Source organism: Thunnus maccoyii, chromosome 1 (genome assembly GCF_910596095.1).
Source record: "Thunnus maccoyii chromosome 1, fThuMac1.1, whole genome shotgun sequence".
Taxonomy (NCBI): Eukaryota; Metazoa; Chordata; class Actinopteri; order Scombriformes; family Scombridae; genus Thunnus; species Thunnus maccoyii.
In genome coordinates this window covers 24,212,120-24,239,195 of record NC_056533.1, presented here as the reverse complement: position 1 = coordinate 24,239,195, position 27,076 = coordinate 24,212,120, and the positions used below count along the sequence as shown (strand labels likewise).

Genomic DNA, 27,076 nt, shown 5'->3' with positions numbered 1-27,076 from the left:
CTTGGGGAACACCACATGTCAGAGGGCCACTGAGAAAGAGGCATCACCAATCATTACTGAGAAAGTTCTGTTTGCTAAGTAGGAAGAAGGAATGAAAAAAAAAACAATTTCGATATTCATTCAGGCAGCTGACTATTACTTTAAGCATTCCCTTTAAGCTTTGATGCCACGATTTCCAAAGACAGGCCTTATTGTCCACAATAATTGTAACACCACCTCTTTTGTGGAAAAATGTGGTGAATCCTTTCTGTGAGTTTCTGTGTTAAATCTAAATGTGCACTTCTGTTATAAGTTTGACTGTCTCCACTACACTATTTTGTTTAAATAAAACTTTTTTTAAACACATACTGGAGGTCTTTCATTGATGTGGAAACTATTTCTGACTCCTTAGCCCCCCCCCCGCCCCCCCGAAGTAACTAACTGAACTCTTTAGTGGGGCGGGATCCATGTCCTGACTCTCCTCTGCTGTTTACAGTTTTTTTTCCTCTAGGATCCTGATACGTGGCTGTTTGGGAAAGCCGTGGTGGTGACCGACAGCTAGCGGGTCTCAGCCTTCAGCCGCTGCCTGGGAGCCTGGAAACACTCAGCGGCGCAAGCCTGCCTTCATCTAGCCGGCCTGGATGGCAGGGACACACTGGTGCAAAGACTGCCGAAATCACAAGGTATTTAAACATAAAATGTCCCGTTCACGATGTAGTTTGATGTTAGCATTTTGCTGAGGTTTTCCGGCCCGCACCGGTAGCACTAACTTACTCCAGCGGGCGTTAGTTTTGGTGTTAAAGGCGTTAAGAGTTAGTGACTGCGTTTGTCTGAGCTAACCTCTTTAGCAAGCTGAGAGCGTCTACTCTGAGTACATTTGCCCGGCTAACGTTAGCTTGCTAACTTTTATTCACAGACATTAGAGTTCACTGTGTCGGCTTCAAAAATAATCTTTCCTCTGTAACGTTAATTTGCCGCATTGTTAGTCAGTTTAACACTGCGGAAGCTTTGATTTTCTGTTTGTTTTACATCCCAGCGCAACTGTTGTGAGTCAACTGGGACTTTTATCTCAACGGCTCTGCCCTGCTAACTCTCAGGGAGGAAAATGATTAACTGTAGCACCCAGAACAAATAAGTCCTGTTAAAAGATGTTGCAACCTTTGTGCAGAAGATGAGTAACCAGTTGCAGTAATGTTAATGGTCTAACTTTTCACTAACCCTCCCGAAGAGGCCACATATCCACAAGCAACAGACTGCCAAATGGAAACAAACACTGCAGTCTGGTGTTTCTGGAGTTTTCTGTCTCTGGCACAAAACTTAACTTATGTCTGCAGCTGTGCTGGCTAAGTACAATATGCAGCTGGTTAGACTTCTGGTCAGACTGATTTCCATGTCCAGAAAGTGGCCTACTCTGTGATTTAGACACACTTACTGCAGCTCACAGACAGATAAATCAGCCAGGTCCAATATAAGTATTGCAGATATACAAGGATTATCATAAAAGATGGTAATCTGTAATCAGTAATCTGAAAGATATGTATGTGGTCATTTAAAAACAGAGTCTCCATCACTTGGTCAAAAAGCACTGATAAGTTTATTTTTCAGCTGTAAAGTTGGGGTGCAACAAACAATTATTATCATTAATTTGCTCAATTTTGTCTGTGTTTAACCCTCTAACACCTACATAGACAAAGAAGCACCTTCAACATAGTTTCATATTTTTGCCAATTCTGAGCTTATTCTTTCAGTGAGTATCAAGTGTTATAGATTATGTGAATCAGGGGAAACTGCTCTTTCTTGGTGGTGCAGTATAATTAAATTTAAGGTCGAGTAATTTAAACATTGGGCATCTTGAATGATGTTTTCATTTGAGACCATGAGCAAAATTCCTTTCTTTAAGTGTTTTACAGAATAAATGTAAAGTTATATTTGTTCCCTTTGTTTGTTTTTTTTTGCTCATCTGAAAAATGATCTGATCCGTGACTCAAAACCGTGATACAATCCAAACCGTGAATGTTGTGATCCACTAACTGCTAATATGTGTATATATATATATATATATATATATATATATATATATATATATATATAATCTGGCAGTTAAGTGTTACACTGTAGCCTGTACTTTACATTAATAAATGCTGCAGCTTCTCAAAACAAAGAGGAGTTTTGTCTATTGTTTCCTCAACTGCTGGATATGTTTGGATTTTACTCTGTTAGTCAGACAAAACAAACTTGATGTCACCTTGGGCTTTAGGAAACTGTGACAGGCATTTCTCACAATTTTCTGACATTTAACAAACCAATTAACAGACATGATTTGTTGATGATGAGAATAATCTTTAATTGCGGCCCTAATTTAATGCATATTTTAATTTTGAATACATGCAAAGTTGCTGCAGAGGCACGTTTGTCTGACATTGTGCTCTTCTTACAGCTTTACTGGTTGCACGTGCTTTCTGGACCGTGGGACGGATGAAAGGTGGAAGCTGTAAGAGGCCCAGCTGGGCTGTAGTTACTCAGTTTATCACAGTTACCCTGCTGATGCTGACCTCCAGGGGAGCATCAAGCAGCCAGAAGATGACACAAACATCTATGGCTCATGCTACGGCCACAGCTGCAGGACCAGGCCCCATCCTGACAGATGACCTCCCAGGCCTCCAGGCAGTAGCAGACTTCTTAGCCAGCGAACAAGCTCATGTTTGGCTCTTATCTCTGGTGGGCTCAGTTGTTGTAGGCCTCAGTGGGATTTTTCCCCTGCTTGTCATTCCCATTGAAGCAGGAGCAGCCCTCAAAACAGAAGGTAAGAGATGGTAATGTGTGACCTAATTATGCCTGTGAATCACAATACAAGTCTTATCACAATGTTTTGCTCTGAATAAAAATATACTGACAACCATCAATGATGCATCATGATATCTGAGTAACTTTCCAAACAGGAGGAATCAGTCATATTCTGTGTCCATGTACTAAGCTTTCACAGCTGCTATGAAACCAAGGTTCACAGTCATAGTAATATTTTTAATGTCAGCATTAAAAAAAGGCTTTGTATTTTTAACGCATTCACATCCACACAAATGCTAAAGGTCAAATATAAACTAACAAAAGTCTGCAGTATGAAAAGAAGACGACTTAAGAGTTCAAATGTGCGTAGTGAAAGAGGGAAATATCTCTGCGTCATTAGCCCAACAGAATGTATCATGTTCCATCATGTTCTTGGTTCATATGTACTATGCATTGCAGGGACTGCAGTCAGGGTGACATCTATCATTCTCACACTTTCACAATTATATACCTGAAAACACCCTCCTGATAACCAGTCCCAGACCCAGCTGCACTGTCTACTTAAGTTTTATATGGTGTACAACCTTCAGGATCCCATGAAATGGACATTTGATCTTCCTGGAAACCTGCTGCTTCCTTTAGCGGTGACCGCATGCTGGCCACGTGCACTCCATTGCATGTTTGTGCATTAAACACACGGAGAAACACATGCAGTGGAATGCACGTGTGTTGTTCTGCTCTTTGAGGGGCTTGATCAGGTGTTGACATTTCCACTTGTGGGATGAATGAGGTCACCAGGATACAAAGCAGTGATGTGACAGAGGTTTAGTGTTGGAGGAATAAATGGAAACAAAAGCAAAACTCCTGTGCAATCTGATCCAAAGCCCACCCATGAATTGTAGCTTAATTAAGGTTATTTTTTATTTATTAGTCTTCAACTATTTTTGTCACGTATTGTGTTTACAACCTAGTGCAACACAATGAATGCCTTCCAGAAGATACTGTCTGAAAATATGCACCACTATCCCCATATTTTAACAATTAGCGTGTCACACCCCTCTCTATAATGGCAGACTTAGAAAGTGGCTGTTCAGAACAGCTATAAACACTTGTGCCAGACGACACGTTGTACAAACTTATTCTCCTACAGCGTAACCTGGCCTTAGGAGTCTACAGTCACGCTAGTGGCCCTGTGAGGCTCAAAATGCTAACAGCTGATGTTTAGCTAGTATGTCCAAAAGTAAACACAAATTACAACTAATTGGAATTACATTAGTTTTATCTGGATATCGTGGATATCTGTTCCAATTTCATGGCAAACCATCCAGTAGTAGTTGTATTTTAGGTTGAAACAAAGTGGTGGACTGACAGACAGACATTGCCATCGACAAAGAGCAACACCATTAGTGTGGCTACAACAGACACTGTAGCAGACATTAATGTGCACTAATCATTATTACAAAATATTTGTACTGGGCATCTCCTGTTTTAACTGTCTATGTAATAGCAGTTGTAATTTGCAAGTTTAAGTAATCACTGCAGCATCATATATCTTACTTTAACATTTAAAATAAATCTGGTAATGTCATATTCATCTTATTACTGACACTATCATGCTTCAATAAGCAAGCCTCAGTTAGGTCAGCCTGAGGCCTCTTCAGCGGCCCCACCCATAGGAACGTGGCATTCCAGATGTATTTCAGGCCGTGGGCTTTCAAGTGTAGTCCCGACAGAAGGTTAGTCATTACCAAGGGAACTCTTAAAAGAATAAAAACATTTAGTGGAACACATCAGTAATCATGTGTATTAATAGACTGAGTCAGAGACACTTTAGTGCATTTGTGTGTGTCCTGTTTTATTGGTTAAGAAATGATAAATTAATCAGTAGAAAAGGTGTCATTTAAACAAAAAAGTGAAAGGCACTGAAGAGCTGTAAATGCTTGTTTGAGGTTGTGATCTGAAGCCAAAATGAAAGACGATCACATGAAATTACTCTACAGATCTCCATTAATCATACTATACAGTAATTGCTACTTTTCTTCACTCTTTCTTTGTGTTTCCTCAGCTGGATGCCAGAAACTGAAGAAGCTTTTGAGCTTTGCTATTGGTGGTCTCCTTGGCGATGTATTCCTTCACCTCCTTCCTGAGGCGTGGGCGCTCTCTGGCTCTTTAGGTCGGTCTCCTTTCCATCAGTGACATCACCTTTTTGAATTTGAAGTATTTATTATGTATTTTGACCCTTTCTTCCCTCTCAAACATATATGACAGTAGGATAGTTCTAGTACAAAGTTTCATGTCAAACTCATAAACCTCAGGGGCAGAATCTGTTCATATATGATATGATTTTTAAATAAATTACTTAATTAATTACTTGAAATGTCAATATTCTTTTTTCATATTATTTATACTCATGTAACATACAGCAGGTGAGAAGGAAGTATTAATACAGTGGTTTTTCTCAGCAATTTTCATTTGCTAGTTATGAGAAACAGTATTGTTTTGTTTACCACTAAAATAGTGGTCTAATGCTGCAGCTCAGCTGTCACTTACTTTATTTGCTCACCCACTCTTCTCTCTGTTCCCCCTCTAGCTGGTAAACACAACCACTACAAGACCCAGGGCCTGTGGGTAATAACTGGCCTGCTGGCCTTCCTTCTCCTGGAGAAGATGTTCCCAGACCAAGACAGCCACGAGGATCCGCCTTCACATTCAGACATGAATTCTAACTCTGCCGTAAGTATTTCAGCAATTGTATAAATAGTATGTTTTTTAGAGGAAAATCCTCACTGGGGTCTGCTGGAGTGCACACAAACATGTTAACACAAGTCTTCACATATTTTTGTTTTCATGGTTTGTGCTTGGTCTACATATTTCTGTCAGTGGTATCAGTGTTTTGGTGACTGTAGCATTGGATGACTGACAACTGGCCTATCTGTGATCTCTTCATACAAAGAAGAGTTTAAAGGAGTAGTCTGTCATTTTGGGAAATGCGTGTTTTTGCTTTCTTGCCAAGAATTAGATGAGAAGATCGATACCACTTCTCATGTCTTGTTGTCTCCAGGAAGTTATTGTGCCCAGCCAAGAAATAGTCTGATATATATCCCCTGTAAAAGCACAATGTGTAGTTTTCACACTTGAGTTTTTGTACAGACTGAATAAACAAGATATAACTTTTTAATTGGTGTGCTTTAGAGGTGGTTGTAGGCGGATTTTGTTACCTTTGAACACAGCCAGGCTAGCTGTTTCCCACTGCTTCAAGTCTTTATGCTAAGCTAAGCTAACATGCTGCTGGCTCTCTACATATTTATCATATACACATATGAATGGTATCGATCTTAAGTGTGTTTCTAAAAAGTCAAACTGTTCCGTTAATATCACCTCAGTATAAATGACTGTGAAATGGATGTTGATGAATGAGCAACCCAAACCTTATGACATATTGTATCTCTACTGTGTACTGGGTTGAAACAGCTGTTCATGTTTATAATTTAATTAGCGTGCTAACTGGTATGAAAATGTGATGCTTGTCTTAATCAGCATTAAAGTTTGTTGTTTAGAAATAATAGAACATGAACTATGACTCTGCAAGATGGACAAACACAACCATTTAACACATCGCTTCTTTGTAGACATGAATGGCTGGTCGGAGTATGTTTGGAAAGACTGTTTCATCCTCCTTCCTGTCTTTATAGTGCCAGTGAGGGAGGAGATTGGAATCCATGGCTCAGCTCCTCCACTGGTGTCTATTTATAGTGCCGGGGTGAAGCAGCTGCTTTAGCCATTTCAGTGTCCACTGGAGAACACTCGGCTTATAGACAGAGGCAACAAAAGACAGGGACAGAGTGTGACAGAGTGTGCTTGTGTGAGAGAGAAAGGTTATCCTTTAAAATACTGCGTTTAGACTTATTTTATCAAAAGATTCAAATACTGTAGACAGCTGAACATCTTTGTGTTTTTGCAATGACAACTTTGCTCCCATCTGTTTTACAGCAGGAGGAGATTGATAGCCCTGAAAATTCATCACACTTTATTACTTCCTCATACTACAATCATAGACGTGGAGCAAACATTTCCGCACCACATCCAGCGGACAGCAGGCTATTTCCCTCTAGCTTAATTTGACTATCAGTCTAAATGGCAACGTAAGTGGTTTCTGAATGAAGGAACAGGGAAGTTGGCTGTTCTCGGAAAAAGGAGGCTACTCTGAAATGAATAGATCTCTTCTTGTGTATTTAACATATTTAAAATATGAAGATGTGGAACACTAGCGCTGGAATTTATGGGTTTGTATGGTATGTCTGTAAAAAAGGCAAAAGTACACATGACTGATTATTACTGCATGTGTAAGAAATGAGAAAAATAATTAAAGTTTTTACAGTATTACCCTGAACATTTGTTCTGCTGCCATTAGATGAAAATGAGCCTTTTGCAGGCTACCATTAACTTACTGGTTTTAGTTACACTGATGTTGTCAGTGGCCAGAGTGGGCAATATGTCTCCTTAGGGGAGACAACTTAATGGCATATTACTTTGAGATGCACTGATTGATCGACCACCCATCAAAAACAGGCAGTTTTCTGCCCATTGGCCACGACCGGTGACCGGCCCCGATCAGTCTCACATATCCGACTTTTTGCTGGTTAAATTTACACACGTGTCGCACATAGCCGCATTATGGTTTGCATTGCGCACAGAGTGGCACAGACAGTAAGGTCACAACCACACACACACACACATGCTAAAACTAAATGATATGAACAGCAGCAGAGACCTGCCATTGACTGGTAACGTTACAGCACTTCAGCTGCAGTTTTTAACTTGTTTAAAACATTAATTTACCCGTTTTATTTACTGGCAACATGTCGCACACCGTCATCACGAACACCAAGAGGCAGGGCTCAGACAGCGGCCTGAACACAGGCTACACCCGCACCATCCTGGGTCTGGTCAAGATGGGACAGATGGTGAGTCTGTCCAGCCCAAAATAGCCTATATATAACATGGAGTTTACACGCCGGGACGTGTTCAGCTGTTTACAGTTTACCTGAAACCAAGTGATTTTACCTTTTAAGGTAAGGTAAAATTAAAAGTCTGACATTAATCTTTTATTGAAAATCAACTGAGGTGTGGCTCTGCTGTTAGTACTGCTGCTGTTTTTGTTATATTATTATATTATTATTATATTTAATTTAACTTCCTTCTCATTATCAAACACACTGACATGAATCCTGCTGTGTGTCTCAATCTGTAGGAAAAATATAAAGTAGTAAATTTGTATTAATACAACTGATAAATGTTATTAATCTAGATATGATGACCAAATAAAAGTTCATCATGTTGTTAGAAAACCAAATACTGTGTTCATGTTTTATATTTTATATGAACAATGTTTTATTTTGAACATACAATTGAATTTTCCATTAAAGAATTACAGTAAACAATTATAGTTTTAGAAAGAAAGAAAATCAGAATCGGACAAAATCACAATCGGCAGGTCAATTGGTGCATCTCTAATATTGCTGAGTGTGGACACTGATGAGTGATGGGAACATATAGATTATTTATGAAAACTTTAACAAACATTTTAACTTTAACAAAATATGTTAAAAAAAAAATTTTAAAAAAAGGGTGCACAAGGGGACAACATGTTCATTGTCATCTTTTTTCTTCCTTTTCTATCTACAGAAACAGTCTGATTCAGTTTTCAGTGGAAAAGCAGTGGTATCACTCAGAAATGGACACCATGCTGAGTCATGGAAATCCTCCAAGCAACAGAGTCTGCCGGAAAGATCAGAGAAAATTAAGGTATGCAACAAGTTTAAAAAAAAACAATAGAGACACTGCTGGGGGTAAATTCTTGGTATGGGTTGATTATGTAAGAGAGTTATTTCTGAATTTCGGATCTTCCAAATTGAGTCATATCATTAGTTATAAATAGACAAAATAGTGTGACTGGCTCTCCCTCATCTCAGTGACACCTTATAGACATACAATAGATAATCAAAACAGAGCCAACCAGGAAACTGACAGTGGACTAAATAATATGTAACTTACCAGAAAACCTAAAGGAAGTGTTTATAGCTGCTCTGAATAGCCACACTTGAAGTTGGCCGTCATAGAGATGGGAAAGACACGTTATCGTTAAAATATGGGGATAACAGCACACACTTTCTGATGGTCTCTCCTGGAAGGCAGTACTAAGTTGTACACACAAAAAGTGAGTTAAATAGTAGTATAAAGGCGTCAATATCAGATTGCAGGTTTCAGGAAGTTGTGGAAATTGACAGATCCCCAGTTCCAGTGTCAGGAATTTGATAAAGGAGGGCGTTCGGCCATCAGACAAGCACTTCTGTTAGGTCCATTTAAGTAGAACATCTGTTTTTCTTTGTAACAATGGAGAAAAGAGAGAAGGGAATGAATCACAACATGACTTAGGGATCAACAAAAATGTTCAGTTTGAAAACAACAACAAAAAAACAAAGATCAAACTTAATGCATCACTGAAAAGTGTCTCGAAAGTCTGAAAAATAGTTGATCAAAAATCACAAAAGAAAAAGAAAAGGTCAAGGAGATAAATAACATCTAATTAACAAAATACTCAGTCAAGATTAAAGTCTTGCAAGTTGTCATTCATGTCATTACAACTTTTGGATGAATACACGCAGGCAATTAACATTTTAGACTCCTGTTGACCTTAAGTTTCTTACTTCTGACTAATCAAAGGTAACACGAATAACAATGGCATTATGTTTCATGTGTCACAGACGAGTGGGTACCTAAACCTGCTGGCCAACTGTATTGACAACTTCACCCACGGACTGGCAGTAGCAGGGAGTTTCTTGGTCAGCAAGAAGGTAAGGAGCTGTAATAAAGTCAAGACTACAAATAATTTCCCTTTACAATGTCTCTATTTGTTTGTCATTGCTGTATGTGTACATTACATTAAGCTACAGTCAGCACTTGAATTAGAAGCCAATACATTTCACAGTGAAAATGAAACTGTAAACAAAACTACTGAGAAGAAAAAATGTTTTCAAACTGCGATAGCATATTGCTGATTTAGGGTTTCACTTTTCAACGGTGTGCAAGGTTCATGCTGAAAACATGTACATTTCTAACCGCACTGGTTCAACAAATGACTCATACATGAAAATATGAATGCATTTACACGTAGGCCGTCATCATGCATATTTATACATGAACTCCAGGTTTTTATAGAATGTAATTGCAGGTTAAATGGCTCTTTTTGGCTGTGGACCAAATTGGCAAACAATCATGAACTGATGATCTTTCAAGTATAGTACATAAACTGACACTAGGCTGTCCATCAACATGGATAATTATGTGAAATACGGTGCTTTAAATAGACGTTATTGTCATCAATGATGACCCCTTAATTATTACTCACTCTGACCAGCAACCAAGAATCATTTATAATCACAAAGAAATCTAATAGTTTAGTGAAATAAAGGTTTAAAGCCCTTCTATATTCCAGATGTTAGTTAGAGGAAACTCGAAATCTTGCCCCAAAGAAAATGATTAACAAGGAGGCAACATCGGACTGAATATGAGAATGCTATGAATACTTATGGCTCAAATTTGGTTGCTCGCACATAAAGGTTGAATATTAAGCTGCAAAATGGCCAAAGAGGAACGCTATTCCTGTTGTGAGTACAGTGTTTGGCAGCATATACACACCCACTGACAGAGCAATAGACTTGTTGTATCAGTATGGCCACAGTCTTAAAAGACCACTCAGTGGGCTTTCATACAGGATACAACAAACTTTTACAGTTTCAGTTTCTTGTCATGTTGTATTATGTTACGGGCTTGTTAAAAAAAGCTGCACTTTAAACTGCAGTAACAGGGATTTATATCGCTTCAGTAGATTACTGTATATTGTAGCTGTGGGAAGGAGAGAGTCCAGCTGGAGAGACATAAGGCTAGCAGCATGAACTATGGATCAACGTGCCAGAGAGGAAGTTAACTAGATGTCTCAAACATACACATACAAGACATCTGACCAGTGTTTTCTGTTTACTCTAATGCGCATGAATCACATTGTGAATTTGCCACAACCAAATGCTGTATGAAAATAATTCTGTATCAAGGCAGTGTTGATAACACACGAACAAGTTTACAGTTTTTAATTCAGAATGGATCATTTACATACTTTATTCTTAAGGGAGACGGTCATTGCTAGTACCAAATTAGCTTTATGTGGCTTAGAAGCTCATTCGTTTAAAATTCACCTTCAGATGTGGATTTTTGTTCCTGCCCACCTTACTGATTTGATGACACTGATATTGTGATTACATGAGCTTTTTACATGCTTGTTGGATAAAACGGTAATTTCATTATTTATTCATCAGGCTACATTATACCCTTGTCTTTAATTCCCAAATTTTTGTGCACATTTCACATTTACTATAAATCTTCTGTGGCTAAAAAACTTTTTTTTTTTACAATTTAAACTTTTGTTAAACAAACAATGAAATGATAATGTAATTTTAATTTACAGCATTAAGTCTCACCATGTCCTTCATGTGTAACAATGTCAACTTTTTAGAGGTCTACACATCTCTTTAAAGCTTTTTTGTTTTTTACTTTCTTTTACATCTTCCTCCTTTGCACTTGTACTGAAAGCTGAGCATGTTGAGCTCAGCACTTACTGTAGTGCTCCCGAGCCCCTAATAAGGATGAGTGCTCTCCTTTACCGAGTAAGACAGAACTGTATTAATGAGACTTTGCTTGCAGGTTGGGTTCCTCACCACCTTTGCCATCCTGCTCCATGAAATCCCGCATGAGGTGAGATTAAATTGTACAGTATAATGTTTAAAGTCGTGGTTTACTTTAAGATGTTATGTTTGTCTTAGCTAAAAGTTGGAGGGAATCATCAGATTGCTACAGTGCATGTGAACAGGCTACATGTTTAGCCATTCCTGTGATGTGAGAACTGTCTTTCCCCTGCAGGTGGGAGACTTCGCTATTCTCCTGCGGGCTGGCTTCGACCGGTGGAGTGCTGCTCGCATGCAGCTGTACACGGCGCTGGTTGGGGTCTTAGGAGCCTGCTTTGCTCTGTGCGCTCAGTCACCAAAAGGCACAGGTAAGTTTGGACCAGTTCTCTATAGGATTTATGAATACATCATTGAGACTTTTTTAGAGCTGCCAGAATCAATTGTAAGTCTTTTCCTTCTGTTTTTAGAAAATGCTACTGCCTGGATACTGCCTTTCACCTCTGGAGGCTTTCTCTACATAGCCTTGGTGAATGTGGTGCCTGACCTGCTAGAGGAGTCCAGTTTAAGGTATGCTGAATGTTTTTTCAAAGAGTCAAACATGGTATATCTTTTGTCTGAAATGCGTAATGAGTTCAGTGGTGTGAAAAAGGGGCAGATGGCATATTTCTTGAATTTCCATTTGTTCTTTACAGGCACTCCCTACTGCAGATCCTGCTCATTTTCTGCGGCGTGGCTGTCATGGCTCTCTTGTCTGCCATCGTTGACTGAACACAGATGAAACCCCCTCTCGCCTTACCAAACGAACAACACTACAATCCAGCACGGGAGAGAAATCCTGTTCTCCACCAGCCTCTTAATATCTGGTACCTCTCATTCATAAAAACTGAGAGATTACACCTCCTTGATATTGTCATCGTCATTATGTCACACTAAAACAAAAATCTGACAAAAGAATGGCACCTTATGGATGGATGACTGAAAGGAAGACCTTTCTGACAGGACATTTGTGCGGACACTTTAAAATGTGCCAGACCTACAATAAATACTAAGGGAATTAAGAGGGTTTGTACCGATATCTGTTACCAAATTGTCTTATATTGTTGATCAGACAATCACGTTGTTTTGCACATACATGTACATAGACCTGATGCACCGGTTCAACAGAACAGGTATGATTGGATCTCTACATGACCACCTCCTTAAAAATGTATTCAACCATTAATTGTATGTATTTTTGCTGTTTTGCATCTTCTGTTTCTATTGTAGCTGCTGCATATTTATTGAAAATGAGACAAGCAACATACAGTTTTGTCAGATGTGCTTCATCACCACTCCATCATTTTGTCTCGTTAAGAACTAAGTGCCAAGAATTCAGGATAGTCTGTTTATGCTTCGTGTCTGCTCTACACCAAAGTACTCTTCTTCTGTTTGTGCCTCCCACATACCACACAGTTGCAGTAATAATTGCACCTTTTTGAGCACAAGTTGGTGCTCATTAGAAAAAGCTGTTTTGAACTGAAAAAAATACGACAATGTTAAGATATTTTAAGAAAAAGATGGTTACTGTTTGTTACTGTTATATTTTGACTTGTACTTGGTCCCAACAATTTTGTGAGTTGGACTGGTTATCAACTAGTTCCATAATATGTTCATCATCGATTGATCTGTCAGTTTTCTCAATTAATTGATTAGTTGTTTGGTCTTCAATAAGTCAGAAAATGGTGAAAAATGACAATCACTGTTTATTTTGTCCCGACCAACAATCCACAACCCAAAGATATTCAGTTTACTGTCAGAAACAGACAGAAAACATTTACGTCAGAAGTTGGAACCAGAGAATCTTTGCATTTTTGCTTTAAAAAAATGACTGAAATGATGAATTAATTATCTAAACAGTTGGCGGTTATTTTTTTTTTGTTAATCATTGCAGCTTTAATAACAATTCTTTCAACGTTAACCATGCAGGATTATCCATATCATTATGTTGTTTCCTCCACTGAAGAAATAAACACTAAATTTCAGACGTGTTGTTTTGTTTTCAACTTAATGACTCTGAAAAAAGGTCACAATACCATTAAAAACCACACATACTAGAAGACAATTAGGGACCCAGCTATTACAGTGATCTCAGTGGGATTAGGATATCCTGATATTGATTAGTAGACCTGTAGGTAAAGTGCTGATGCAGCCCGGTGTGTTGAATTGACCTCGCTGCACAAAAACCTTCCCCACCACAAGCATGGTTTTGCTGCAAAGATCCTATGCCTAAAATGTCATATGGGAGCAGAGAGAAAGAGAAGGGGAAGGGGGGGGGGGTTTGATCGTGTGTTCATACTTGTCCAATTTCAACACAGTCTGTTTGGCAAGCTTCTGTTGCCATAACGACTCCTCCACGGGTTGCCTTCCTTAGTCATCAGCCTGTGAGCAGCCTATTGTCTGTTGGAGCCTTCCTCAGTCACAGCACAGAAGGACAACAAACAACCACGATGTACACTATAGTGCAAGAACATGAGGGACAAATCATTAAATGATAACCAACTATTGACTATCAACTAATATGAATGGGTTGAAATATGAATTCAAATATAACCTGTTACTGAGGATGAGAATGCCCCTGAAAGTGGTAAATATTATAGTACAACTTTTGTTAACAACACAACACACAATTAAAAGTTTTAACAGTGGCCATTTTTAGAGTATCACCACTGGATTACTGCTCACAAAATCCTGAAACTGTCAATCTGCTGTTTTGTGATTTAATATAAGTGTAACATTATAGCAACAATTCCCTTTACCAGAACTGTAAAGGTTTCCTAGATTACCCAAGTTTCATAGACATCTGATAATCTGTTATATACTATAATTTGATCCAGCATGGATTGTTTATCTTTTACAGTGTCTTGGTCTCATTTAAGTATACGGATCCATTCAACAAAAGGAATTCATGTTAGAAGTCATCGTCATTGAAAGCAGCCAGCCTTTTTCACAGAAGACATTTTGACGTGTAGAAAAGCACAGGTGTAAATAATGAACTTAATGATGGCTGAATTCCTTTGAGCTGCTTCAGTCTCAGGCTCCTGGTATTGTGCTGTGTGTTGTCAGGTAACTGTCATACAGTCATGACTTCCTGGGACACTTGAATAGAGCAGAGCCATTGTTAATGTTATTAGTAACTAACACCTGTGCTTTTCAAAATGTGAGAAGGTCCTGTTCAAATTGGCTTTATTGACATGATCATAATTAAGTGCAGTATTGTCAAAGAAGGTTGTACAAGGGTTACAGTATAAAGATAATCATTCAGAATCCAGGAAAAAGTACACATTACAACACTATACAACATACAACAGCATTACTATAGCCTACTACATTATTATGTAGAATACTACATAATCTAATCCTCTCTACATACTTGTGGTATACTGTACACTACAGTACTGTATAATGAGAGAAAACAAGTAATTGCAAACATAAACATTTGTTCATGCATTCATTTGACCTTTATTTATACAGGGTGGACAATAATCACTGGGGCGCAGGACAATAAAAGCAAATACTATGAATGAAAACTTACAAAACTGCAAATTAAATATAATAAGATGCTGTTCACCAAGCTCTATGTGAATTTGTATATACTGTATATATGATATAGTTTAACAACTGAATGTAATGGACCTAAAGTCTATATGTTTATATGGTGACCTATGAATTAGGAGGAAATCTGCATGAGTCATTATTCATTTAATTTCTAAAACTACATTTGATATTCAAACAAGGTTTTAAACATGTAAGGATGGACACATATGGGACACAGATACTACAGCCTAAACTGGCATCCAGTTAATTGTCTGAGTAAACTCATAATTTATAGCAACCACTTTGTTTTGCTGTTGTTCAAGAACTCATTTGCAAACTAGGAAAATTAATGATTATTGCTTTTTTAAGGATTAATAAAATTCTCCTTGTATTGCACCTGTATTTTAACATGTTCCCCAAAGCAAAAAATGTGGCCGTTCAAGCATCACAAATGACCACTCCCCCCCCCCATAACAGAGCACATTCCTGTCTGCTCCCCCATCCCGCAACAACAACCTGGAGGAGAGAGAGTGCTACTACACCCCTTCCCCTGCCTCCTCACAGCGTTGGTCGCCATCCATCCCCTCTCCTCCTCCTGTAGCTACCATAACAGATGGTGGGAACAACATTGCATCCACCGGGTACCATAACAATAGACCGCAGCATCCAGTCCAGACAACACTGGCCTTGCATCATCATGCTCCCCGTGCAGGACCGCGTGAGGCTGTGAGTGCCGTCGTGATTTATTTCACGCGGTACCACCACCGCGGCCACGGAGGAACCTTCTTGCGACTGTTTGGGCTCTCCATCAAGCGGGGAAGATGGCCGCTATGAAAATATTAACCAGCACAGGGCTCTTCTTGGCTTTCTGTGCGCTGGGGCTGCTCGCTATGGCGATTTGCACCGACTACTGGTACGAGACCGACGCGAGGAGACACAGAGAGAGGTGTAAAAACTATGCCAACAAGAGAAACGACCCGGGTTACATCTACATTTCAAACCACAACCTCCCCCTCCAGATGCCTCCAAAGAGCGCGGAGAGGAAAGGTGACGGCCCAGATGCTGGTGCTCTCATCAGGGGGAAGCGGCACTTTCTGGCCGCGGTGTCTGCTATGGAGTCCCATTGCAGTCGGCAGTTTAACTCCACCATCTCCGGGCTTTGGAGGAAGTGTCACCGGGAAGGATTCGACCTGGAAACCGAGGACCTTATTTACAAAGGTGAGCAGCCTGCTTTTTTTTTTTTTTTTTTTTTTTTTTTTTTTTTTTTCTTGTGAGCACCAGGCCGTAATGCTCAGCGATGAGCTCACACCTAGCCTGACACAAACACAGGATGATCCCGAGGCCCAGGCTCTCCTCTCACACTCAAATGTGTCTCTTTTCATAAATCTAAAGCTATAAAACTAGACAAGGATGTCTTCTTTTCAGAAGCATATGGCTCCTCTCTTTATTTGTGAATTTCGCTGTCCATGGTGCTGAGTGAGCCTCCTCTTCCTCCTTCTGAGATAATGGCCGGTCTCAGTTGCTCCTTCTGTTTTCTGAATCCCGTTTACCGTCATGTAGAAGAGTAAACAAGCTCTCCTAAAAGGTTAATTGCACAGCATGTCATTAAATGGGGATTGGATATAGTGCAGCAGGAGGTGAATTGTTGATAAATATGGTTTGAATTTATTTTTGGGCCACAACAGAGAAACACAATATACAGCCCTCTTCACTGAACAGCAGGAGAGGCCATAGTTCAGGGCCATCCAGGATACACCTGATCCAGAGAGAGGTCCAGAAACTAAGAAGATGCATAAAAAGAGGAGCCTCGCTGTGTAGAAAACATGGATTTCACTTATTATTGTCGTAATTAAAGCCGTCACAGTGGAGGTAGATGAACCTCGATTCAAATTACACCTTAAAACAGCCCAAATGAAACATTATGGATAGTTTTCTTTTCCAAACATTGACTCTGGACACCATGTTGTCCCTAAAACCCATCTTCTTCCAAGCATACACAACTTAACCAAACTAGAAACAAGGATTAATGCTGCTCTATGTTCAGGTTAACAATTGAATTGTCTCAGTATATCTGCAAATGACTATTTAAAAGATTTTTTTTTTAATTTAGCGGCTCTATAGTGCTCTGAGAGAATCTACATTTCACAGCGTACAGTTTTGAATTTCAAAAATCATTATAGAGTACCAGAGTACAGATATTATGCACACACACAATGTACAGGTACATGACAAAACAGCTCTGTAGTATTAATTTATAGTACTGCACTGCTCAGTCCTACAGGAGTGGATCTATAGCATGAACACATCACTCCAATGCAATACCTCTGCAATATGTATATATACTACTTTTATGAAGCTCGTTATTTTACTGTTTGTATTGACATCATTTCAGAAAGGTGTTGACTCAGTCCTGTTCTTGAACTGGTTTGCATACTAGTTCGTACACACAGTCTCAGCAAAAAATAGATAAATAAAAAATATATATATAAAATAGCTTTTTGAAGCGTATCTTTTGTGTGCGGTTGTATCATATAAATATTGTACATCATGTGTTCATGTTATTGTGTCCGTAGCTGGTATGTGGTGTTAAACTGCCAAACAATTAATCTGGTCACATGAATACAATGTGTTAAAGGACGGGATTTTTTTTAAGTCTGTCCTAAAATAACAGTCAGATGCCCAAATAAACATTGACACATGGTTTTCTTGCTTTAATCATTCCTCCTGTTCATACTGGCCATTAAGAGATCCCTTTATAATGCACTTTCAATTTAGGTGATGGGGGACAAAATCCACAAGCTTTCTTCTGCACAAAAATGTATTTAAAAGTGTATTTGAAGCTAATATGCCATCTTCAGCTGTCCAAATTAGTCAAATCAATTCATTATCTTTCAAAGTTACTGTCTGTTTGGTGCCAAATGTCCCTTTTTGTTACAATCCTTTGAACACTGTCCATCGAGACACAAAGAGGGATTTTTTTTTTTAATTAAAGACTGTAACTGTGAAAGATATCCACTTTATTTGACTAACTCAGACTGCTGAGGCCTCATGTTATCTTTAGATAAATGTGTAAATACATTTTTACTCAGAACGAGGACTGTGCATTTTGTCCCCCATCACTTACATTGTAAGTGCATTATGAAAGGATATTCTAATGGTCAGTATGAACAGGAGGAATGATTACAGCAAGAAAAACCTGTTTCAATGTTCATTTGGGCACCCGACTGTTGTTTTAAGACAGACTTGGAAAAATTGTGAACCTATCCTATAATAGTGCTTGATACTAGTAGCTCCAGCACCTTATTCATCATGCTGAGCTCCATGCAGCAACAACGTAGGTGAAGATTTGAATTTCACTCGATTAAAGATACGATGGTAACCATTCACTATTAGTTGTAGTGGCCTTGGAAATGCACATGCGATGTAGTTGACACTTGATTTTAGTCAATTAACTCGGTCTTGTCTGATTCTTAAGCTCACATTTGTAGATTTTAGGTATAAATATACAGTATATAAATGTTTAGTGCCAATATTGACACTGACATCTGTGCAGAGATCAACCATAATGGCCACTGAAAAAACGGCATAATTTGCGCCCAATCTTTCCTCTCTCATTGCCACACTCACTACATTGAAGACTATTTTGCACAAGTAAAATGACATCAACTGATACACATGTCGAAGTGATATGACGTTCAAATCACATATAACTGCACCTAAATGAACATGAAAATAGCTCTGAAAAGGCTAATTTCAGAGCTATAATGGCACATGCACACTAATAGCTACTCAAGCAAGTTACTTGTGATTATGCTCTTCAGTTTGAAAGCAGGATGACCAAGATTTAACACATAAAGAGAGATCAGATGTCAACAGCAAGTCAGAAATGTGAGGCATTCCTTATTATAAACTCTGTCAGTGCACTTACATGTGCAGCATTCAATTGATGCAATTTACAAAACTGTGTTCAGAATCAGACAGTTTGAAAGATAAAAGCTGCAAAATGTTTAATAATTGAACGCTTCTTAACACGAAACGTGATGTGTTGTAAATTATTTTCTCAAGTGCTCTAATTTGTGAAGTTTGATGGTGCACAAGGTGTCTGATGTCTGTCTAATCATGATTAGAGTCTTGATGATCACAGTGTTGTGACAGCAACGCTGTAAGCAAAATAACATTTTTCTGTGTTAAACTGAATCTGCTGGTGTGGACTCATACACACTGACAGTTAAACTGACACATAGTTTTTATTACATGCTCCACATACAGCAAATTGTCACTGTCAATGAGTGTTGTTTTGTTACATTATGCAGGTTTGTACTTAAACCCTGTCAATTTAACACTTAAAATTTTGCCTTCAGGTTGTCACTTGTAGTTGTCAAAACACAATTTCGTATTGATTTCGAAAGCTGATTCTCTCCTGGAATTAAATGTTCTCAACATGAGATGGAAAGTTATTTCTGGTGGGAAACTGCATTCAAGACAGATGTGATCCAGTTGGTAGTCCAAGTAAGAGCGCTGATTTTTTAAAGACATGATATAAAGTTAGCTGTAAGTGGTGCTATACTTTGTTTCCATAAGAAACAGTTTTGAGTGCACTGGTGCTGAGTTGAAACTTGGTTTTCGGCTTTGCTGTAACAGCTTCCATTTGGAAAACATTGAATATTTGAACTCAAAGAATCACCCTGACGTAAAAACATCTTCCTTCATTCAATCCTTGGGAGTCATTAACAAAGAACCTGGAGATCAAAGTTTAGGAGATCACAAACCTGACCTCTGAAGGAACGTGCTTTAAAATCAGAGATTAACAGAAGTAAAAGCTTTGACAAACATTATGAGAGATTTATCTAACGACTGAAAGAAAGAAAGATATAACCTATTGTAACATACGCAAAGTATAGTAGAGATCACCCCATTTTTCCCTTAAATGTGAAATTACAAAACAAATAAGGTGCAGGGACACTGATAAAAAGTATTAAACCTTTTTCCATAGACTAGGAGCTGGACCTCATACTCGTGCCCCAAAAACCATTTAATTCTGTGTGTGTGCAGCTAATTTGGTCTGCAGTTTACTGTGCTGACCATCCAGTAAATATGAAGACATTTTTACTTTAAATGAGAACAATTAAGGCTCTTTATGTAGCCTTTGTTGGAATAATCCATATTCCATATTGTTTCCTAATCCTCCCATAATAAGAATGAAGAGAGGGTTGGAACATGAGGTTAATAAGGCTAACAGAGAAAATTAAAACTCAGCGAGGGTATAGAACAAATATGAAGGTTTTCCACTGTGTGTGCATGTGTGTGTGTTATTTCATAATTCCACGAGTGTGTTAAAGGTTCAGAATGAGATTTTGACTTAATTTTCTCTTCTTGAATTAAGGATATTTGTGCTCCAGTTATGACTGTTCGCATTTTTTTTTCCCAGGGATAATTCAAAGATGTACCCCAGTCAAGTATCACTACTCTTCGTCCATCCTCCCACGAAATTTACCCATCAACATCACAAAGACCATACGACAGGATGAGTGGCACGCACTCCGTAAGTCTGAATGTGTTTTTCTGTGGAGTTGTTGAACTTGTTGGTTCAGTCAGCTGATTATTTTGTTCTTTGTATCTTTTCTGTTCATCCACATTTATTTTTCTGCTTTCTGCTTCTTCTGTGTCCAATTAACTTTCTCTTTGAGTGATGAAAAAGAAAAAAAAAAGAAAAAGATGAAAATCCATCTTCTACCAGCTGTTAATGGCTTATGCTTAATTCTAAGTCTTCTTGTCCAATAGCTATTTTAAAGCTGTATCTCTTTAGACAACAAGGAGTTTAATTTGACTCAGAGACGTGTGAAATTTGGTGTGCCTCAAGGCATGATTTTGGGTCCTTTCTTATTCTCTTTGTACATTTATTCTAAGTTACATTATTCACAGACACAGCGCTGAAGCTATTTGTCCATCTTGTTTTCACCATTTCATAAAATACCTGAATTGGTTTATTTTTTAGTAGAACTAGTGAAATAAAATCACACCTTTCTCATCCCGTGCTGTTATTTCCTCCCATCCTCTATAAATCAGGAGTCTTTCTCTCATCCACAGCTGCAGCAGCTTTAACTTATCAAACTAGCACAATTGTGATGCTAACCTCTTTTCACTGTTTACCTGTTCATTGTTTGTAAGATTATACTTTTTATTTTTTAGGCACAGCTATGTTTTGCTGTGGAACAGATCAATAACCTTCTAAGCCCTTCTCTCCCACATTTAGACTCATGATCAGAGGTTATCAGGTCATCACTATTAGTGAGCCATTGCCTTTCAAATGGCTTATCAAGGGGACATTAGGCTGCAAAGATCTGCTTCTTCTTTTAAATCTCGACTTTAAACATAGGGATAGGCTTTTATGTCTCACTTGAGGGTGCAGGAGTCGTCTGACCTTGGATATCGTCAGTAGTGGTTTTCTGTATGATGTACTGTTACTTTTATCTTATCGCTTCTAGGTGTGTTGTTTTATGTTCAGTAGAGATGTGCCTGATTCGTTTCATTTTTACATTGGATATTGTTGTGGGTCTGCCGTGCTATGTTCTGTCTTGAAACAAGCTATACCAAAGTGTTAATATTAGATACACTCCTCAAGCACTTTATTAGGAACACCTGTGAAATCTGATTCAATCCAATACAACAGCTCTGCCATAAATTCTACATTTTAGAAGCTGATACATTTTCAGTTTTTCCTGACATTGTCAGAAAGGTGATAATTATACTTTATGTTTATTATTGAGGTCGTAGTGGGTGGTGGTGGTGTACTGGTGTACATTATATTGAAAAGTGTTCCTAATATTTTGCCCCCCTCATGCATGTTAACGGAGTGGACAAAATATTAGGAACACAGTTCTAACTCTATACTTATTACTGCTGTCATTATCATCCAGTACATCCTGCTTAGCGGTAGAACGGTGAGACAATTGATGCTCGACCATCGTTGGTTTAGTTTGAGGGATACAACTTGTCAATTCCAGCTTTACTGCACTGCTGGATTAATTCCTTTATTGTCATTATATATTATTGTAAGTAAAATGAGGACAACAGTTAAAATGTCCTCTTAGTTCCTTTTAGCAACCATTGTAACTGTTGGGACCACATTTGGAAATGAGGGTTCTCCCTCTATGCGTTTTCAAAGGTTTTAAATAAATAAAATGATTTGTTCACGGTATTAACCTTTCAGACTAATTACCAGTTTAAAAGATAACTGTCAGTTTCTCTTTTCAGTACCTGAAAGTTAAATTTTCACCTGTGCTTGCAGATCTAAGAAGAATGACGGCTGGCTTTGTGGGCATGGCCGTGTCCATCATTCTTTTTGGCTGGATCATTGGAGTGCTGGGATGCTGCCAGCAGCATGACCTCATGCAATATGTAGCTGGGCTACTCTTTCTCATGGGAGGTACTGTGAGAGCACATATGCCCACATCCACACGCAAGCATGCATACAAAATCCAATTTATGCAATTTCTGTTTTTAGTTGGTGACAGCTGAGAGCATTTTGGGGTTAAGATGAGACAGTAGATCAATGCCCTGCAGTAACATGATTCTTGTCCTGCAGTAAGATGCACATTACATGTAGGAACTGAATAATCACTATTTGTCTCTTCTGCTCACACAGGAACATGCTGCATCATTTCCCTGTGCACATGTGTGGCAGGAATCAACTTCGAGTTATCCCGCTACCCCCGCTACATGTACGGCCTCCCTGAGGACATTAGCCATGGCTATGGCTGGTCCATGTTTTGTGCCTGGGGGGGCCTCGGTCTCACATTGCTGGCTGGCTTCCTCTGCACCTTGGCCCCCTCCCTGAGCACGCCCGCTCGCACAACAACCCACAAGCCGAGGCAAGAGAATGGAACCGTGTGACAGGACCGAGGCGCCGTAGCGACTGACCCACGGAGCGCACAAATCACACCCTTCCAACCTTGATGTTTGACTCTGAAACAGTTTTTTGTCTGATCACCATCTCACACCACCCTCAACATCGCCATCTCCCCCTCAGTGTTCAGTGTGCCTGAGTTGTGACAGAGGGAGCATAGTAACGACAAACTTCACACACCTATTCTCGAAACCCCCAAGGGAACTCCAGGGACAATAAGAGTAACACCTAACGTACGACTGGGGCATCGCTCTCATAGCACAAAAAGACTTTCTTTTTTTTTTTTGTTGTTCTGATTTTTGACATGCTGACTTTATGGCGATCTAAAGGTGACTGTTTTCTCTGAGGAGAATTTGTCTTAAAATGGTGCTCTCTTAAATGCATTTGCCACATACAGTACACTCCCGCAGGCACAAACAAGCACACATACACACACACACACACCAGCTTTTCCACACATGCTCACTTACTCTGGATGAATCATAAGAGAAATCCTCCAAAAGGAACAACCACACAAACATCAGGCCAGAGCATCCTGTCAGCATTCCTCTTTCAGTCGAGTGATGTGTGCTGTGTTATTGTTCGTAAAGAAAAAAAAAATCTGGCGTTGACTGCCCGTTGCTTATCTTTAGTGTAGCACACTTACTGATATCAAACATTAGCCCCGGGGTAGACGTCTGCAGTCTCTGCAGAGCACACGATGGATCTAGCAGCGTGGTCAGTACGATAAAATACACAGAACTTAATTTGCGTTGAAGAGCAAATCGTTTGATGCTTCTTTAAAGATTCTATATGTGCAAAATGCATCTCTATGTAGATCCAAATCATTGTTTGTGTAAAGTAGATTTTGAATAAGAATGTTTGTTTTCTGTTTGTTTAGAGGTAATGATGGTTGACTGTATGGAGACGTGTGCAAAGTTAAGCTCTGCCGCTTCACACATTGAAGAAAAAAGTGTTAAAGAATGGTTCTTAGAGCATGAATCCATTATTGGATTCAGCAACATGAAGGTATTTTGTGGTACCAAGTGAAAAGAAGAACTGAGAAGTAAAAGAAAGCATTAAATCACGGTAACTGCTGAGCTGTGACTTAATGCTGCTGTGCTGTTACTGCTCTGTCAGACCCAGTTGTTTGCTGACAACTGAATCATAACCTGACAAGAGCAACACAAGAAACCAAACTGCGGTGAATTGTTTACCCTTAATACTGGTCAGCCTTTTGTGTAATACTCTGAATACAAGCAAGTGAAGCAGTTTTAGGGGGACAAATGCAATATTTTCAGTGATCCCACTTAAAATGAAAGCACAAGCTGCATTCTGAATCCTTATCTGCACTAATTACACTAACATAAGAACATCACGCAATGGTCGAGGGCCGTGTCATCCTGTCTTGACTCAAATCTGACTCAGTAACGGCTGAAACAATAAAACAAGCAGCCACGGGAAATCATTTATGTCATAACAGTTTTTTTGTACATGGGGGATTGGACAGCACATTCAGTTAAGGCTCATGGCATGATCCATGACTTTTATTAGCATGTAATACAACACTTACAGGGGCTATCATGACAACTTGGAAAAATACATTTACAAATTTCAGTACACAATGATGTGCCATTACACTGAGTCATCAGATGGTACTAATGGCAGGATATTCCATTACTCCATACTTCTGCAACTCAATTGTTGGATTGAAAATACCTCCTAATTTAATGTTGAAAAAAAAGCACAAATAATCATTTAGAAAAGCCCTTGAATGCAGCATTGTACACTAAAAGCTGTGTTCCAAATACACACGATATTGCGTTTTTTAATTTTGGTGCATTAACACCTGAAAATTACAAAATTAAGTACACTTAAAATCACAAGTATGCATACTAAAATGGCTTGGTTTTTAAGTGTTAATGGACACTAATGTTTTTTTTTTTAAAATATGTGGACATAGTTAGTTTCTTTTTTGAAAACAACAAAACAAAAATAAAGTAACACATTCTTGTAAAAAAAAAACATTTTTGATTAAAATTGAAAGTGTTTCAAATTACCAGTTCAACTTGAATCATGTGTTTTTAGCACAGATCAGTAAAATCCACCAGTTTTTGTGTACTAACTTACAAAATACACTCCATAGTTTGTAGGATGGGGGCACAGTAACAGGTTTTGAAAACAGAACAGAGCAGGTTAGTTTGTTGCGTGAAAGGGGGGAAACAGTTCTCCTGGTGCCACTCTCGGATGATGATGACTCACAGCAGTTAGTTTTCTGTTGTTTTTTTTCCCCTCCGTCATCAAACCAAATTCATTTTCAATTGTCATATTTTCAAATTCACTACAAGTTCATGATTCAAAAATATTACAGCCATGTGTAATGAGGTTTTTATAACGTCGATTGCTGGAGATGAGTCATGAGAGATGTTATCAGCTATGTCAATTAACTTTCTTAGAAAAAAAGTGTTATAATGTGTGTTGACAACACTGTGTGTGATGTTCAGTCCTTTCACCGTCACCATTGACCTCCTCATGAGGCAAACACTTAACAGAAGACGAGGAAATTAACTGAGGCATGGTTGAAAACTGCATCTTCAGTGTCTTGTTCAATCTTTGCACTTTGCTGGGTCTCTTAAAAGTCTGTGAACCTGAAGTCTATACAGGTGGAGTTATACATTGTATGTTTGCAAGGCCACATATGGGAGCAAAAATGACTTGAGCATGTAATAAGCACCCTGTTGTGTCTTTTACAAACAGTTTGGGTTTATATCATGGTGTGTGTTAAGGGTCAGTCGGTAACAAGGACATGAATGAAAATACAATTATCATAGAAATAAAACAAGTTTATATCTATGTTCATTACACTGACTGTTGAGTCAGTGTATTTTCTGATGTCCTTACAACTCACAGAATGCAATACTGTTTGGTGTTTTGGTTATATAAAGTTCACACCCAAACGGATGCTCAGTAATACAAGTGTTACTGTAAGCGTTAAAGTGTATGTATAAGTACATGGTGCAAGTATAATGTGTTGTTAGGACTGAAGCACAATTGCACACAATTAACTTTTTTGTGTATTCTTGGTGGGAAAATTGGACTTTTCCAGTACTGGTGTGCAACTACTGCACATATGCAGGACTCTGTCAAAAAGTAAAGTAGTAATTTATTTGCAGCCCTATATCTCAAATAGTAGTTACATTACAATGTCTGGATATTAAAACAAAGATTTTGTTATGATTGGGTCGAGGTTCAATACAAAAGAGTAGCACACAGTAGCAAGATTTAAAAAAAAGAATAATACTGTATTAGTGAAAGGATGGAGTCAGCACAGTGTAACGATGTATTTAAAATTGTTGTAAAATCTCTCTCAAATGGCAACTTCCTGTGTTTCATGAGGAACTTAGCAATGTACTCTGTGCAATGAGAGATGCCCTGTGAAAATGCCACCATTTAAAGTGGCACTTGTTTCAGTAGCACAGCTATTATTTTCTACAAGTCATTTATACTGGTTCAATCCACTGCAGAAGTTGTGTGGGGACTAAAAAGACATTACAGTCTTGCATGATCTCATTACAGTTAGTTTCTTTCAATATTAAAACTTGTGTCCATTTTTAATTAATTTATTTTACTGAAATAAAATATGTAATTACTAGTTTTGACTTTCAGTGTTTGCATTTTTTTCCCCAGAATTCACAAGTTTCCTCTTGGACATTTCTCTCTCTCCACTAATGTTCCTTTTTTTAAAGCTTGAAAATTTTAATCTGTGACTCTCCTTACCTGGCTGATGAAGCAAATGTGTGTGTTTTTGTACCTGTGGGGATGAGGTAGTTTGTGGACTGCATATGTCCAGTCCAAGATGAATATTTACAAGACTTGAGAATTATGATTATAACAGCAGTGTGAGGAGCACCCTCCTCCAGAGAGGCTTGGAGGCGAGGCTTGGCCTTTTGTCACTTAGGACATGGTGCCATCTAGAGGGAGGATTTGATGTTATGTGTCTTTGCCTTTTTAGGACTGAGGTGATAAACGTGCTGCTACAAGCCTATAATGTACAAGTGAATAAGGAATAGGAAATACAAGTGGTTTTTGCATCTATCATGTATTACAGAATAAAATA

The 27,076-nt window shown here is 38.6% G+C and overlaps 2 protein-coding genes across 2 annotated transcripts; both read left to right on the top strand.

The window, feature by feature from the left end:
• The first annotated feature begins 434 nt into the window (after positions 1–434).
• Positions 435–12,723, top strand: slc39a13 (solute carrier family 39 member 13). The gene is made up of 10 exons (XM_042418471.1): positions 435–662; positions 2,417–2,782; positions 4,829–4,936; positions 5,354–5,496; positions 8,449–8,568; positions 9,528–9,617; positions 11,521–11,571; positions 11,737–11,869; positions 11,969–12,068; positions 12,194–12,723. Exons 2-10 carry the CDS (start codon positions 2,455–2,457, stop codon positions 12,267–12,269), a joined length of 1,149 nt encoding a protein of 382 aa, XP_042274405.1. The 5' UTR covers positions 435–662; positions 2,417–2,454; the 3' UTR covers positions 12,270–12,723.
• A 2,805-nt stretch (positions 12,724–15,528) lies between these two features.
• On the top strand, positions 15,529–24,509 carry tmem276b (transmembrane protein 276b). Its single transcript, XM_042412368.1, has 4 exons — positions 15,529–16,292; positions 20,503–20,616; positions 22,363–22,500; positions 22,720–24,509. The coding sequence occupies exons 1-4, from the start codon at positions 15,896–15,898 to the stop codon at positions 22,965–22,967; spliced, it is 897 nt and encodes a 298-aa protein (XP_042268302.1). The 5' UTR covers positions 15,529–15,895; the 3' UTR covers positions 22,968–24,509.
• The last annotated feature ends 2,567 nt before the right edge of the window (positions 24,510–27,076 follow it).

Bases quoted from the DNA above. Each gene is read 5' to 3' on its own strand.
- slc39a13 (XM_042418471.1), top strand. From the start codon at position 2,455: ATGAAAGGTGGAAGCTGTAAGAGGCCCAGCTGGGCTGTAGTTACTCAG. The intron at 4,937-5,353 runs GTCGGTCTCCTT...TTCCCCCTCTAG, and splicing joins GGCGCTCTCTGGCTCTTTAG to CTGGTAAACACAACCACTAC. The intron at 5,497-8,448 runs GTAAGTATTTCA...TTCTATCTACAG, and splicing joins ACATGAATTCTAACTCTGCC to AAACAGTCTGATTCAGTTTT.
- tmem276b (XM_042412368.1), top strand. From the start codon at position 15,896: ATGGCCGCTATGAAAATATTAACCAGCACAGGGCTCTTCTTGGCTTTC. The intron at 20,617-22,362 runs GTAAGTCTGAAT...CTGTGCTTGCAG, and splicing joins GGATGAGTGGCACGCACTCC to ATCTAAGAAGAATGACGGCT. The intron at 22,501-22,719 runs GTACTGTGAGAG...CTGCTCACACAG, and splicing joins GCTACTCTTTCTCATGGGAG to GAACATGCTGCATCATTTCC.